The sequence below is a fragment of the Labeo rohita genome, chromosome 15 (genome assembly GCF_022985175.1).
Source record: "Labeo rohita strain BAU-BD-2019 chromosome 15, IGBB_LRoh.1.0, whole genome shotgun sequence".
Classification (NCBI taxonomy): Eukaryota; Metazoa; Chordata; class Actinopteri; order Cypriniformes; family Cyprinidae; genus Labeo; species Labeo rohita.
Window position 1 is genome coordinate 15,838,372 of NC_066883.1, and position 17,568 is coordinate 15,855,939.

Below are 17,568 nucleotides of genomic sequence, written 5' to 3' on the forward strand. Positions count from 1 at the left end.
ATATATATATATATATATATATATATATATATATATATATATTTGTAATCTGCATGTGTTATATTATATTATATTAGAGATAATCCGAGCAAAATTCGGTAGGCACTGATCAATATCTTTATTACATAGCTTTATCCTGTTATTTATGTGCGGTACATGTGTATATACATCACTGTTTCTATTGACTTGTGTTGTGTTTATACTGAACTAATAATATTTTTCATCTAAACCCTAACCATCAAACTTTTCTGCATTTTCACTAAAACATTTTCTATTTCCTATAAAACATTTTTTCATCAACCTACATGTTAAACACTTGTAATATTAATGGACAATAGCAATAAAGTAATTCGTGTTTTCATTCTGAGAATGAGAAACATGTAGATTGTGAATAATATTGTCAAATATCAGCCAGACTGACCTCTAACATGGCTATAAAGGGCTCTTCAGTCCAGTTAACTGCAATGGCGCCACTTTGAAGGCATTCTGTGACATGTGATATTTATAGATCCCTGCTTACAAATATTTAATGAACCTTAGCAAGCTCTATGGAAGGACTCTGAACAAAAATGTCCTGTTGATTCATAAGGGAATTACTCCAGAATTGGTGCATTTTTAGGGGATTTTAAAGTTGAGCTAATCTTCAATTTAAGATGCACTAAATTCTAAAACTAAAATCATCATTTCCATTTTGTTTGCACTTGCTTTTACCAATTTTACAAAGCTTCCCTAATCATGCAATAATGAGCTCAGGTCAGAGCTTTTGTTTTTATTGACCTAGGTACTACAGTAGCTATAAACTTCTGTGTTTTGCACACAAAGACTGCTATGAGACAGTTGATCTGAACAGCCACTAGAGGGCGTCAAAAATCCACAATGAAGGCGGCTGATAGAGTAGCAACAGCGCCCTCTTGAGTTCGGCTAGAAAACCAAACATCGCCTTAGCAGGTAGTAGTCCTGGGACAGTTGTAGTCCAACTAGCTTTCCAGAGAGTTGTGATGTTTTTAAATCTTTTACGATGTCTGAAATGCTGCTGAAAGATATGGAGGAGATTTCTCTCGGGCCTGTTAAAATGGACGAGCCGAAGGAAGATGGACGGAGTTTTCTCCTGGTGGACGAAAACGAAAGCTTGCAGGTTTGTTTTTGTTAGCTTCTCTGTTAGCCGTCAGGCTATTAGGTAAACAGCACATGTAGTGTCTTAGTTGTTTTTATACACTTTGACAGGTGTTTGTCAATTCACTAGCATGCTAATAACTTTATTATGGTATGCGTAATGTAAATAATAAACAGATAAGCTAATCCGGAACTGTGGTTATGTGATTGAATCAAGAGGAAGGGCTATGTTTTGACAACATTTAGGGTTTTCACTAACATGTGATCTTTAGGCATTGATTAACATTGATTAAATCAAGGGTTTGTGTAGTTCAGGTCTCTTTTTCTCACGTAAGTTACATTCATGAAGTCAGACGTGCTGCAGGGCCATGTGCTACAGCAGATGATATACATCTGTCAACACAGTGTATCCTAGTGTGATTTACAAATGTTGAGTGATCTCAGTGCTGTGTAAGTTAACTACTGTTGTTATGTTATCAGTCTTAACAGGATATTCTGGTGTACTTTGGTAATTTTACGGTATACGAATATAGCAGCTATTCGTTGTTCTCTAATAGCTGGACAACCAACGAGTCAGCAATGACAGTGTGGTTTTAGAGAGTTTATAGTATTTCAGGCACTAGGCTGAAAGTGATCATTTGCTTTCACTGTGAGAGATTGTTCCTCTATGGAGAGACCCAAAAATAAAACTTCTCTATATACTTACTCTTTTGTTGTTTCACAAAAGGCAGGGTGACTCATCCATCATTAATGATGACATAATTGTCATTTTTAGGTGATCTGTCTCTTTAAGATTCTTGCAATGGTGATAGACAGTCAGATAGGTGGGGCAGGCATCCAAGAGAAACCATTAACACAGAATTCTGCAAACTCATTGTGAAATTATAGAGGAAAACATCCAATTACGCACATAGGCAGAATTAGAATTAACATTCTGCATGCACCTAAAATGAATCTCACAGAGTCGCTACAAACCAAAGAACTGAACCGGTATTATTACATGTGTATGTGTATGTGTAGGTATGTAAACATGTTAGAGGTCTTCTGTTAAACACTGCAATCTACAACTGTTCACATCTTTTTGAGTTTCCTAGTTTATTCTAATTAGTTACATTTATTTAAATCAAATAATATTATGTTGTTTTATTTGCATATATTTCAAGCTTTGGCAATACAGAATTGAAAATGAGCTTGAACTGGATAGATAGATAGATAGATAGATAGATAGATAGATAGATAGATAGAGACAAAAGACAGATACACAGATAGATACAAAAGACAGATAGACAAATAGATAGACAGACAGATGATAGACAGATAGACAGACAAAAGATGGATAGATAGCCAGATAGGTAGGTAGATAGGCAAAAGACAGATAAATGATAGACAGAGACAGTTTACATAGGTAGGTAGGTAGATAGATAGATAGATAGATAGATAGATAGATAGATAGACAGATAGAAAAAAGACAAATAAATGATAGACAGACAGAAAGACAAAAGACTGATAGATAAATAAATAGATGATTGTTAGATAGATAGATAGATAGATAGATAGATACAAAAGACAGATAGACAAATAGATAGACAGACAGATGATAGACAGATAGACAGACAAAAGATGGATAGATAGCCAGATAGGTAGATAGACAGGCAAAAGACAGATAAATGATAGACAGACAGAGACAGTTTAGATAGATAGATAGATAGATAGATAGATAGATAGATAGATAGATAGATAAGACAGACAAATAGATAGACAGACAGATGGACAAAAGATGAATAGATAGACAGATAGGTAGATAGACAGGCAAAAGACAGATAGACAAAAAGATAGAAAAAAGACAGATAGAGACAGAGACAGCTGATAGATAGATAGATAGATAGATAGATAGATAGATAGATAGATAGATATACAGACAAATAGACAAATAGATAGAAAAAAGACAGATAAATGATAGACAGAAAAACAAAAGACTGATAGATAGATGATAGATAGATAGATAGATAGATAGATAGATAGATAGATAGATAGATAGATAGATAGGAAAGACAGATAGACAGAAAATTATTTACAGACAGATGATAGACAGACAGACGGATAGATAGACAGATAGGTAGATAGACAGGCAAAAGACAGACAGATAAATATTCACAGATGATAGACGAAAGACAGAAAAAAAGACGGATAAATGATAGACAGACAGATAGACAAAAGACTGATGGATGGATAGACGGACAGACAGACAGATGGATGGATGGATAGACGGACAGACAGATAGATAGATAGATAGATAGATAGATAGATAGATAGATAGATAGATAGATAGATAGATAGAAAAGACAGATGATAGACAGACAGATAGACCAAAAGGTAGATGGATAGATAGACAAATAGGTAGATAGACAGGCAAAAGACAGATAGACAAATAGATAGACAGAAAAAAAGACAGATAAATGATAGACAGACAGAGACAGTTGATAGATAGATAGACAAAAGACTGATAGATATATCTCTCTCATACTCTTTCTCTCTTACAGGTGAAGAACGAAACTCAGTTTTTGCAGAGGTTGGGCTGCAGTGCCGCTCAAGGAGTCAAAGTGCTTTCCATCTTCGGCAACACAGGAGACGGCAAGTCCCACACTCTCAATCACGTGCTTTTCAATGGCGAGGAGGTCTTCGCCACATCTCCTTCTCCGTCCTCATGCACGGTGGGCGTATGGGCCGCTTATGAGCCGCACCTGAACTTGATCGTGCTGGACACGGAGGGCCTGCTCGGTGCCGCCAGTCAGCAGAACCGCCGGATGCGTCTACTGCTGAAGGTTCTGGCCTTATCAGATGTGGCCATCTACCGCACACGGGCCGAGAGGCTGCACAACGACATGTTCCAGTTCCTCGGCAGCGCATCGGCCGCTTACCTGAAGCACTTCACGCCTGAGCTCCGTGCTCTGTCTAGCCGCTGCGGGCTGGACGTGCCTCTCTCCAGCCTGGGACCTGCTGTTATAGTTTTCCAGGAGACTTTTCGCACTCAGCTGCTAGGCCAGGGTAAGTCAGAGCAAGCAGACTTTCACTGTTTACAAGGCCTGCAGTGTTTATCAATATGAATACAGCATTTTTCTGATACATGTTGTTGCCAAAGGCTGTTGTACGACTAGCCTGGGGCAAAGGGATTGCTGTTTAAACTTGGGTCTGCACACCCTCATGGGGCCTAAACACATAGCCAGGGGGGTCTTTGAAAAAGTCCTGAATTTCAGACTAGCGGAGGATCCCACAGGAAAAATGCAAGTTGTCAGTCAAACCAAAGGCTTTATTTCAAGCTTGATTGTTTCATCGTTCCTGCTTTTATTTCTGTCTGCTTAGTGATGAGAATTTCAATTCGTTTCATTGTCGCTCGGTAGTCAAATGACAGATCTTTAGAGAGATTTCATTTGAGTCAGTAATACATGGGCCACAATGCTCATTTTTGTCTGTTTTGATAAAAAATACATAAAAAAAATGTCATGCATACAAAAAAAGACTTAAATGCATGATGAGCATGTTTTTTTATTTTAATTCAAATTTATTTTGAACTATCCTGATATCATAATGAAGAAAAATTCCTCATTAAAAGAATGAAATTCTTGAATAGAAAAACCTTAAGGAGTTTGACATAATCTTTTATTATTTTTTAGAAAAAATATGGAAGCCCGCTACTGCCACTGAATCAAAAATAATAGAAGGTAATTGCGAACTGCTTATCTCACAATTCTGACTTTTTTTACTCAATTGCATGATGCAAACTCACAATTCTGACTTGTTTCTCTGAATTGTGAATTTGTGCATTTGCAAGTTATAAAGTCAAAATTGCAAGATATAAATTTGCAATTCTGAGAAATAAAGTCAGAATTGCAAAATATAAACTCACAGTCCTGACTTTTTTTCTCAGTTGCATGATAAAAAATCACCAAAACGCAATTGCAACTTAGTTTCATGTTTCCTGTAGATTCCAGTTTCCTTAGAGTTGCAAGTTTATATCGCAATTGTCTTTTTTTCTCAGAATTGCGAGTTTATATCAGAATTATTAATTGTGAGTAGTGCTGTCAAATTGATTAATCGTGATTAATCGCACCCAAAATAAAAGTTTGTTTACATAACGTATGTGCGTGTGCTATTTAATTTTATGTGTATATTTAAATACACAAACATTCATGTATATACAGTATTTAAGAAGTAAATGTAATATGTATTTATATTTATGTGTGATATAAATCATATATAAATATGTATACATACATATGTATAAATATTTCTTAAATATATGCATATAAATATACACAGCAAAGGCCTATATATTATGTAAACACAACTTTTACTTTGGATGCGGATGCGGATGGATTAATTGTTATTAATCGATTTGACAGAACTAATTGTAAGGTATTAAGTCAGAATTGCAAAATAAAAATTGCAGTTTTGACGTTTTTCTCAGAATTGCATCATAAACTCGCAATTGCAAGATATAAAAAGTCTGAATTGTGTTTATATCTCAAAATTTTTACTTTTTACAGAATTGTGAGTTTTTGATTAATCATAAGTATTAATCATAATGCTGTCAGATCAATTAATCACAGTTAATCACGTCCAAATAAACGTTTGTTTACATAATATATGTGTGTGCGCTATGTAAATTTCTATGTATATATAAATATATACACATACATGTTTGTATGTGTGTGTGTATATAAGAAATAAATGTAATATTTATATTTAGGTGAAATATGCTGAAAATCATATTATAATATGAATACATATCTATGTGTAAGTATTTCTTAAATACATATACATTTGTGTATTTCTATATACATATAAATATACACACCACACACACATATGTTATGTGAACACAAACTTTTATTCTGGATGCGATTAATCGTGATTAATCGAATCAGTAGCACTAATTGTGAGGTATTAAGTTAGAATTGTGAGATACTCAGTGGCAGAAACGGGCTTCCATAAAAAATATAGTTTAATGCTTTACTGCTTTAATAGGTAATTTGAAAAATCCCCAAAATCATATAAGCATTAAACCTTAATTATATCATAAGACCCCTGCAGACCTGTGTCAAGGGGAAAAAAATAAAACTGAAGAAAAAACTGAATTGATAATTCATTATATTTTATACAACAAAAAGGAAATTGTTTTTACTGTTTACTTACTGGTTAGAAGACAAGACATTTTTGAAGTTTTGAAGTAAAGTTTCACTTTTCTTGAATATGGTGTAAATGTTTTTATAATCTTATGAAACCAAGATGAATGCAAAGACAAAGATATTACATAAGATAAAATCTAATATTGCATCTTTAGGTGTATTATTGCTTCTATAAAATATTGCTACACATATTTTAGGGCATATTTTTAAAGAAATAAAAATCCTTTTTGAAATCATTTGTTCAAAAGAAAATCAATGGAGGTAGCTTAGTGGTTAGGCAACTAGTTATCTAACACTGATTGCAGGTAAATCCCAAGGCAGGGTGACTCAGGTGTGGAGTGTAACAAAGATCACAATCCTGCTGTATGATAATTATACCCTTGGGTAAACCCTAGGTTTTCAGCATGCTGTAAATCATGCTACATGAAAAGTGTTGTATAGAGCACATAAAACTCTAAAGGCCTGTAAAAATTCTTTCATCTTTTTTTTTTTTTTTTTTATATTCATTTATTAAACGATTGAATTTGATTGAACGATTAAATTCCATTTAAGTGTGTCAGGCTAGAGAAATATGGGTTTGGTTTACTTTATGCAGATGGTTCTGTCCTGGGGCAAGGAGACACGCTGTTGCAAAAGCGCTTCCATGACTTGGGCCAGAGCACAGACGCCTTCAGCTCTGTTCAGTATGTGGGCACCCAAACCATCACTCCCCCCACAGACTACTCACAGTTACTGCAGATAGTCAATCAGCAGGTGAACAACACCTCCCAGCGAGCCCCGCGACAGCCTGCCATTGTGTTCAGTGCATTGCAGGTAACAAACGTTTTGTTGTGTATCTGTGTGTAAAGTGACCCCGAAAAGAATTTAGACACTAAAATCTTTAATATTTGGTTTAATATTGTGTATCTAATGCAGCTACACTAAATTCACTAAATGTATTTAAAGGAATAGTTCAACCAAAAAATTATTGTGTCATTCCTAACCTGTTTGAGTTTATTTCTCTAAGTTTAGCTGAATGTTCACAATGCTCTTTTCCATACATTGAAAATGAAGGGTGACAAGGGACTGTCAAGTTCCAAAAAGCACCATAAAATGGTTCATTTGACTCTGTCCCTTTAAATATACATTACATACACAACCATTCAAAAGTTTGGGGTAGGTATGATTTATGTTTTTTACATTTAAATTAGTGCTGTCAAATGATTAATCGCGATTAATCGCATCCAAAATAAAAGTTTTTGTTTACATAATATATGTGTGTGCACTGTGTATATTTATTATGTATATAGAAATACACACACACGCATGTATGTTTTTAAGAAAAATATGTTAATATATAAATTTTTTGTTAAATGTTTTGTTAAACAAAAACTTTTATTTTGGATGCGATTAATCACGATTAATCGTTTGACAGCACTAGTTTAAATTATTACATATTACATACATTTATTCAGCAAGATTGCAATAAATTGATCAACTTTTAATAGTAACAAAATACTGGCTTTTAAGTTGTTAAAAAAGATTTCTATTTTAAATAAATGCTATATTACATTCAGTTAATGAAAAAAAAATTATTACAGTTTCAACAAAAATATTAACCAGCATAATTGTTTTCATAATTGTTTAGCACCAGGGTTATTATAGTTAATTAAAACTAAAACCATAAAAAAAATAAATAAATAAATAAATTACTCCCCACTGTGTGTGTGTATATATATAAGTCCTTAAACGTATTTTATTTCAGTACGTTGGCAAGACAGCAATCCTCATTTTGATTTGGTTCTTGATGCACTAAAATAATTAAAAAAGGTAAAAAGTGAAACTTTATTTAAATTTGAGATATCAAATCAAATCAAATCAACATATTAGAATGATTTCTGAAGGCTCATGTGACACTAAAGCCTGGTGTTTTTCCATCACAGGAATAATTTATATTTTAAAATATATTAAAACAGAAAAACATTATTTTAAATTGCAAATAATGTTTCACAATATTACTGTTTCTACCATATTTTTTAAATCAAATTATTACACTGCTACATGGAATACTCAATTCTTATTGGTCAGTCAGCACATATGTTATTCCCTGATAACACCTGATTAAAAACTAATAATACAGGCTCATCCACTTGCTGAGAACATTTTTTCTTTGTAGAAGCTTTGTGTTTGGTTGGATAATAAAATATTAAACTCAACTCAGTATTCTGTGTACAATTACTTAATTGTCATCCTAGTATCGTGCTGCTTTCTCTTGTTTCATACAAACGCAGTTGCTGCCATTTTGCAAAGACTATAATGGATTGTAAGATAACTAACAAACTGGTAAGATTTTAAAATAGTTTAATCTTAAATCAATGTCTTTTATCACCATTATTATTCCTGTGGTGAATTGTCGTTTAGTTTAAACTTACTAGCAACTGCTTTCTTCACAGAAGCTTTGTGTTCAAATATTTCAACTCAAATCAATATTTTGTGTCTAATTATTTAGTTTTGTGGCAAGTAGTCGTAATAAGCGGGATAATGTACATCCAGCCGGTTGTTATCGCAGAATAATTCCCTTCAGTCTCATACAATAGTTAGAGTACAATACATCTGTTCATAAGTCCATCTGGCTTTATTCTGTGTTAACAACTGTACATTGTCCTTTACTAAATGCAGCCCTGGTGAACGTAAGTGAGTTCTTTCAAAGACATCTTTCCAGTCCCAAACTTTTAAATGGTAGAGAACTTTGTGTGACTGATGTGTCCTAAACTACTTCTCTGGGTCAGTGCATGCATGTATATGTTCACCTTTGTCCACCGAGCATGAATCTGCACTTCACTGCTCTGCTCTCTCTCAGGCATTGAGTGACAGGTTTTGTGGCGAGATCTCAGATGACAAAATCAGCATATGCTCCTTCTTTCCTGATGAATATTTCACTTGCCCATCAGTCTGTCTCAGTTGCAAGTAAGTCCACATAGGCATTATGCTCCAAGCTGTAGATTGAATGGGTGTTTCCTTTTTTTTTTTTAATAGAGGCTGTGTTGAATGCACAGATTTATTGTGTTTGATGCATGATAAATCAAGACAATTGCTGCATTGTCACACATCAGACTGTAATTTCAGCACATCAACACTGAGCTACTTCATAATTTGATGATTTGCCATTATAAAGATCTAGAATCTGTATTCAGCATGCAAAGCTAATATATGGAAATGAGTTGCACATGAATGTAATTAGATCTTAAGTTGTTTGTTATTGTTTTATCTTGTGTATGTGTGTGTGCGTGACTTAATAGAGGAGTGCTCTTAAATAGCACTTATGAATTAGCAAATCATAACTAACCTCTCCAAAATCTCATGGCTTTAGTGTTCGGTGTAAGAACGGCATGAACCACCAGAAAGACGGGGTCCCACACATGGCTGATGGATTATGCCAGTATGCCCACCAATACAACAATAAAGTTCTCATTTGTAAGGTAAGAACTCACTGGCATGGCCAGTTGTCAAGGTCAAGATTAAATTGTTTTTATTTTTGTGTTTATTTCGTTTTCATTTTGCTTCATTTTAAATAGATTGTTTTGTTTTGTTTTTATATATTTTTTAGTTTTATTTTGTTTGTTTTAGATTTAGTTTTAGTGTTTTTATTTAATTTGCAGTTTTTACTGTTTTTTTAGGGTTTTCTTGTTTTATTTTTGTTTAGGTGTTTTGTTTTTTTATGTGTTTTATTTTTATTTAGTTTAGTTTGTTTTTGTTTTATTTATTTATTTATTTATTTTGTTTTTAACATTTAGGTTTTTGTTTAATTTTGTTTTGCATTTTATTTTTAGTTTTTATTTGATTTTGTTTATTTTTTCGTTTTATTTTTTTTCCATTTTAAATAGATTTTTTTTATTTATTTTGTTTTAGGTTTTGAGTTTATTTTAGTGAGTTGTTTGTTTTATTTTGTTTTTTTTTTATTTTGTGTTTTTAGTTTTACTTATTTTATTTTAGTTTTGTTTTGTTTTTGTATTTGTTTTATTTTGAATTACGTTTAGTTTGTTTTTTATTTCATTTTTGTTTTGTGTTTTTAACATTTAGTTTTGTTTTGCATTTTATTTAGTTTAGTTTTTTGTTTGATTTCATTTACTTTTTGTTTTATTTTCGTTTGAAATAGATTGTGTTTTTTAGTTTTATTTTGTTTGTTTTAGTTTTGGATTTTGTTTTATATTTTATTTTATTTTATTTTTTAGTGTTTTTTTTATTTTCTGTTTTTAGTTTTGCTTGTTTTATTTTTGTTTAAGGTTTTTATTTTTATGTTTGTTTTATTTTGTATTTTCATTTTTAGTTTGTTTTTTGTTTTGTTTTTAACATTCAGTTTTTTGTTTAGTTTAGTTTTTGAATTTTACTTCTAGTTTTTTGTTTGATTTCATTTACTTTTTGTTTTATTTTCATTTGAAATAGATTGTGTTTTTTAGTTTTATTTTGTTTGTTTTAGTTTTGGATTTTGTTTTATATTTTATTTTATTTTAGTTTTTAGTGTTTTTTTTATTTTCTGTTTTTAGTTTTGCTTGTTTTATTTTTGTTTAAGGTTTTTATTTTTATGTTTGTTTTATTTTGTATTTTCATTTTTAGTTTGTTTTTTGTTTTGTTTTTAACATTCAGTTTTTTGTTTAGTTTAGTTTTTGAATTTTACTTCTAGTTTTTAGTTTGATTTCAATTTGTGTTTGTTTCATTTTGTTTTCATTTCAAATAGATTGTTTTTATGTTAGTTCTTTGTTTTATTTTCTGTTTTTACTTTTATTTTGTATTTCTTTTTTTATTTTGTGTTTTTAGTTTTTGTTTTCTAGTTATTTTTGTATTTGTTTATTTTTTGTATTTTTCTTTTTGTTTACAAGTTTTATTTTTTGTGTTTTTAACATTTTAATTTTTGTTTTGTTCGATTTCATTTATTTTTGTTTTGTTTCATTTTTATTTTTTGTTTAGATGTTTAGACTTCTTGTTTTTAGTTTTGCTTTAGTTTTATTTTGTATTTGTTTTATTATTATTATTATTATTATTATTATTATTATTATTATTATTATTCCATTTATTAGTTTGTTTTCTTCAATTTACCTTTTGTTGAACTATTAATATTCACTTCAGTGGTGTCAACATGCAGTTTTATTTTTTTGTGTTTGTTTTTTCATGTAAAAAATAAAAATCACACTAAAATTAAAATTGATTTAGACTTTGCCTTTGGATATAATGGGATTCACCACTTATTTTCTGCTTTAATTGAGGTTTAGATTAATCAGTTTGCAAAAACTCCTATATAGATTAGATTTCTTAATTTAAAACAAAGGTATAATGAATGGGTAGAAAGGATGATAAGCCATTTCTGTTACCCTCACAGAGGTGCTATGAGAGCGGAAGAGAAGTGATCGTCATACCCAAAACATCTGCCTCCTCAGATAACCCATGGCTTGGTCTGGCCAAGTATGCGTGGTCAGGGTGAGTAAGATGGTTTTCATACTAAAATTAGCCTCTCAAGCTGGTCCTCGTCCATGCTCTGAACCCTGGTCTTGTTCTGCAGCTATGTTTTAGAGTGTGCCAGCTGTGGCATCATCTACCGGAGTAGACAGTTTTGGATGGGCAACCAGGATCCAGAGAGCAGTGTGGTGCGGCCAGAGGTCAAGCATGTTTGGCAGGGGGTGAGCTGTTTTTCTCTGTTCCCATCCATGTGCTGACTCCATTGATGCTCACAGCGGTTAATGTTGTTTTTATGCTTGTAGACCGATGCCTTCCAGACAGACCATCAGAATGCAGCCCAGCGGGTTTTGGATGGAATGAATTATATAATCCAGTCAGTGACAGAATACAGCTCAGGCCCAACTAAAGCCGTCGCTGCCTGGCTCACAGACCAGGTGGCTCCACCCTACTGGAAGCCCAACTCTGAAATCATTGTGAGTTGATATGCCCCGTAGAAATATGTGAAAGATGTAAAAATGCATGAATTTCATAGCATAATTGTTTTATTATGTAAAAACTTAAGGTTTGTCTTCTCAGGAATGTCATGGTTGTAAGAGAGCGTTTGAGGAGGCAGAAAGGAAACACCACTGTCGGGCATGTGGGGAGGGTTTCTGCCAGGCCTGCTCCACTCACAGCATGCCAGTGCCTGAGAGGGGCTGGGGCGGCACCCCCGTACGAGTGTGTGATGCCTGCTATCGGCAGGGAGGACCCCAGCACACTGGACAGGGTGAGAACATTGTTCTCTTTTGAAAATCAATGAAAGTGCTGTGAATCGCCCTGTGTTATTCTATGTGTTGACATAATTTCAGCTGAAACTAGGCAGGGGCGGGGCATATCGTGCAGACACACCTTTTTTAAATATCCAATAGTGTTTTGTTCATATAATAGTCTGGGCCAGCTTGGGTACATTTTATTACGGCCACAGTCTAATAAATTACCCCTTTAGATTCAATATGAAACTTTTACTAACCGGTGTTATCGCTTCTACTCGTTAGTGCTGTTTGTCTAACCAATTCTCCTCCTAATCTCAAATATATTGCTATAAAATATAGCATTTTGTGTAGAATTCAAATGGCTCTGATAAATTTTGTGGTCTGCGCCGACTCACACGTGATCCGATCTGTGCTGTCGTGTCTGTGTGCAGACTGTGTGACAACGCGAGACCAGACTTGTTTTGCTCCATTTGAAAGCATATTTACATTGTCTGAATCATTCCCTGTCCGCTATATAGTGCACTACGTGCCATTCACCGTACAGTAAATACTAACTTTGTAAACAATCAGTTAACCAGGGTTCCCACGGGTCCTTGAAATCCTTGAAAGTTTGTAAATCTGAAAAAAAAAAAAAAAAAGTTCAAGGCCCTTGAAAGTTTTTGAAAATAAGCATGCGTAGATACAAAATGCTTGAATTTATTTTGTTTTCTGGAAAAAAATTCCCTATTATTTCCTTCGGTCAACTAATGTGTTATTTCGCCAACATTTGGTGCCCTATGCATACTAGCTTGCTTTATTTACGTTAGTTAGGGGGACCATATGTCCTCTTTTCCCCGGACATGTCCTCTTTTTGGACCTAAACAACCAAAAAAAAATCCTGCATACTACAGAAATATGCAAAACGTATCAAAGTTTATTACAATGTGCAGGCGGCCCCCAGGACTGGAATTAAGAACCACTGATTTAGGTGACGGGACGCTTTGGATTCTAGAGCGCATTTGATTAGACAGAAAGTTTGATGAGAAGCTAAAGTGCAGGGTGATGTCATCAAAGTCGTCGATTCATAAATTAGACAATAATCATTTTAAATGATTATGTCTTCTAAATGCAAGTTTTGTCATTGTTTTGGAGCACACTTGTTTCTAGATAACCGTAAGACTAAGATATTCATCCTTTAAAGTTTTTGTTCTTTTTATTATTTTTTTTATTTTTGATTTCGTGACTGTTGACAGACGCTGTTGGTGTTTTTGGTGCACCATGCACCATGTATATTGTCGTCTTTCTCCATGCGATACGAGAATTGATATTTAGCCAAATATCGATATTTTTATTAATACAATAAGCAAATATTGATATTTTAATTAATACAATAAGGCACTCTAAATAGATTTCCCGGCTTCCAGTGTCTAAAAATTCATGTAAATTACGGCCATTTTGACCTTCTTTCCAAAGCGCTCTGAGCAACCATGAACTGCATTCTCTATAAAGATGAGGAATCGAAGGATAAAGGATAAACAGATTTCCAAAAAAGTGCCCCAGAACAGCTATCAGCGTGGACCGCACCGATCACGTTATTATTGCAGCGCGCATATTCAGACCGTAAGTAGCCTAACCTCTCAGCTCGGATCGCAGGTGGATGTCCCTCACTATATTATTGAGAGCGAGAGAGCAACGCAGGCGCATCTAGTTTTATGTGAACATGTTCTTCCTCTCTCTCCCTTCTCTCTCGGATGTTAGCGGATATTAAAAAGTGTGTGTTACACAGTGTGTGAGCAGTGGGTACCAGAAACATAAATCTGCACCTATGGCTTGGACGATGAAAACAAACAAAACTATATATATATATATATATATATATATATATATATATATGTGTGTGTGTGTGTGTGTGTGTGTGTGTGTGTATATGTGTGTGTATATATATATATATATATATATATATATATATATATATATATATATATATATATATATATATATATATATATATATATATATATATATATATATATATATATTGATAAGCAGTTAAATGTGTTGGTTTACACATAGTCCAAGAATAAAATGTTTTTTACGTTAAATTTGTTTTACAGAACTTTTGTTCTGTTTTCTAACAGTTTGGACTTAAAGAGTGAAAACTTGCACTTAACCTTCTCACAGGCGTTTTGTTTTTCAGTTATTCAATTATAGAATTGTCTAGCAAAATATTGATTTTCGCAATAATCGCTGTACTGTGATATTATCGTATCGTGAGGTACGGTGCGAATCCCACCCCTAGTCTTCACTGTCACATAATCCATCAGAAATCATTTTAATATGCTGATTTGGTGCAGATGGTACAGTTGTTCTTTTAACCGTCCTGTTGTGTTTAGAAACTGGGTGCTTCTGTCCAACATTGGTTTCCATGTAATTTGCCAAAAATCTGCACACTGAAAAAATACTTGAGATTTATGTAAAAACAGAAAACGTTTATTGTAGCTTGTCAGAAACTAAAAATGTAAAATATGTAAGAAATTTTAATCCCTTTCTATTTTATTGTGTTATTTGTACTGTGTTCAAAATGGTAAATCTGACCCAGATATTGTTCAAAATTAGCTGCACAAACACAATACATATATATATAGCTTTTTTGTCATGACTGCCAGTTGTAACTGTTTACACATCGAGGTGCAAATAACTATGATTATAAATAGTACCTTGCATTATTTGTGCTTGCGCAATATAGTATTTATTGCTATTTTTACTTCCTTTGCCTTTTTGTTATGTGTGGATCTCAAACCCTTGTAATAAACCCTTGTAGTAATTGAGATCCAAAATACTAACAACCAAAAATGACCTTTGACATATATATATATATATATAATTTTATTTATTTTTTTTTTTTTTTTTTACTTATAAAACCTATGAATTTTCCTTGGATTATTTAGAAGACTAGTCTTAAAGTATTCATGTCTATGTGATTTGATACTCTTATGGTACAAATTGTGCTATTGTCCAAGTTTTTGTTTACATTTCCCACATATTTTCAGCCAATTCTGGTTGTGCTCACTTGTCTGTGTAATGCATTGAGTATTGAGAGAATGAGAATATTTGGCCTTGTAAAAGAATGTGCACTATTCTCCAGGGTTACTGGGTTCAGTTGTGTTTTCCAACACAGTTTTAATGGTCTCTCTGTGTTATGTTGACTGGTTTACTGAGCTGAGATAATATATTTTCTCCCCTGCAGTGGCCATTACAGAACCCCGGACACTAGTCGCCCGCAGAGTGACGGAAGTAGCTCAGTCCACTCTGGATATGGTCTCCAACGCAGTGGACTACCCCCTCTGTGAGTGTTACTAATACAGTGTCTGAGTTTACACTAGAGAATTCTATCATTTATGCAGAGCACTTCATTTTTTGTCTTTTTTTTTTTTTTTTTTTCCCTTTACGAAACCTTGTCCTCAGGTTTCGTAAAGGGAGTTGCGAGACCAGACTATTGGATCCCGGACCACGAGATCACCCAGTGCCACAGCTGTTCTAAATCCTTCACCCCCAGCATGTCCAAACACCATTGCCGGGCATGCGGTCAGGGAGTGTGCGGGAACTGCTCGACGAAGACCAGGCCAGTGCCCTCTCGTGGCTGGGACCACCCTGTGCGAGTGTGTGACGCCTGCGCTGACAGCAGGGATTCCCTGTGAATTGCTGTGCCTCTGTAGTGCCGATCTACATATATGCAGGCTGGTGCTCAGATACAGGCTATAGGCAGTTTTCAAGCCTCAGATGGTGTAATTGAGGCTGGGGGGAATATAAAAACCACTGCAGATGCATAGACAAACACTCAGGCTCTTCAAAGCGTTAGCTGCAAAATTAGAGAGTGATGGTATCTGGGTTATACTTCATCTCAAAATCAAAAGAAAAAAAACTAACTGATATGTTGCATAATGAAAATTAATTTGTAGAACTTTTAAGATTCATTATGTAATAATGACACATGCAATAGACACATTTTATTTACAGTCTAATTACTCTAATACAATAAGTTTTCTTTTGTGTATATATATATATATATATACATATATACATATAGACTAGACTACCAGTCAGGTTTTTGAACACTAAGATTTTTTTTTTTTTTTTTGCAAGCCTGCATTTATTTGATCCAAAATACAGCAAAACAGTAGAAATTTTGAAATATATTTACTATTCAAAATAACTGTTTTCTATTTGAATATATTTTAAAATGTAATTTATTCCCGTGATTTCAACGCTGAATTTTTAGCATCATTACTTCAGTTGCATGATCTTTCAGAAATCATTCTAATATTCTGATTTGCTGCCCAAAAAACATTTATTGTTGTTATTATTATGTTAAAAAACAGCCGAGTAGAATTTATTCAGATTTCTTTGATGAATAGAAAGTTCAGAAGAACAGTATTTATCTGAAATAGAAATCTTTTGTAACACTGTAAATGTTATCATCACTTTTGATCAATTTAAAGCATCTTTGCTAAATAAAAGAATTAATTTATATAAAATTAAAAAAAAAATTAAAGTAAAAAAAAAATACTGAATTATACTGAAATTATACTGAATTATACTGAAGCTTTTAAATGTGTATAATGTTACAAAAGCTTTTTATTTCAGATAAATGCTGATCTTTGGCTCTTTCTATTCATCAAAGAATCCTGAAAAAAATGTACTTGGCTGTTTTAAATATTGATAATAATAATAAATGTTTCTCAAACAGCAAATCAGCATATTAGAATGATTTCTGAAGGATCATGTGGCGCTGAAGACTCGAGTAATGATGCTGAAAATTTAGCTTTGATCACAGCAATAAATTACATTTTAAAATGTATTCAAATAGAAAGCAGTTATCTTAAATAGTAAAAATATTTCACAGTATTACTGCTTTTGCTGTATTTTGAATCAAATAAAAGCAGGCTTGGTGAGCAGAAGAGAATTCTTAAAAAAAAAAATTTTGAGTTTGATTTTTTTTAAATCTAAATTACAATAAATAAATAAAATAGGTTTATTATCTTTTTTTTTTTTTTCTTTTGACTTTGGGATGAACAAACAATCCGGAGTGTTTCCATTTTTTGTGAGAT

General features: G+C 33.1%; 1 protein-coding gene across 1 annotated transcript; it reads left to right on the top strand.

The window, feature by feature from the left end:
* The first annotated feature begins 929 nt into the window (after window positions 1-929).
* si:ch211-11n16.2 (zinc finger FYVE domain-containing protein 1) lies at window positions 930-16,502 on the top strand. Its single transcript, XM_051130132.1, has 11 exons — window positions 930-1,135; window positions 3,654-4,158; window positions 6,895-7,112; window positions 9,139-9,245; window positions 9,649-9,757; window positions 11,653-11,750; window positions 11,833-11,950; window positions 12,032-12,202; window positions 12,306-12,495; window positions 15,708-15,806; window positions 15,926-16,502. Exons 1-11 carry the CDS (start codon window positions 1,019-1,021, stop codon window positions 16,156-16,158), a joined length of 1,965 nt encoding a protein of 654 aa, XP_050986089.1. The 5' UTR covers window positions 930-1,018; the 3' UTR covers window positions 16,159-16,502.
* The last annotated feature ends 1,066 nt before the right edge of the window (window positions 16,503-17,568 follow it).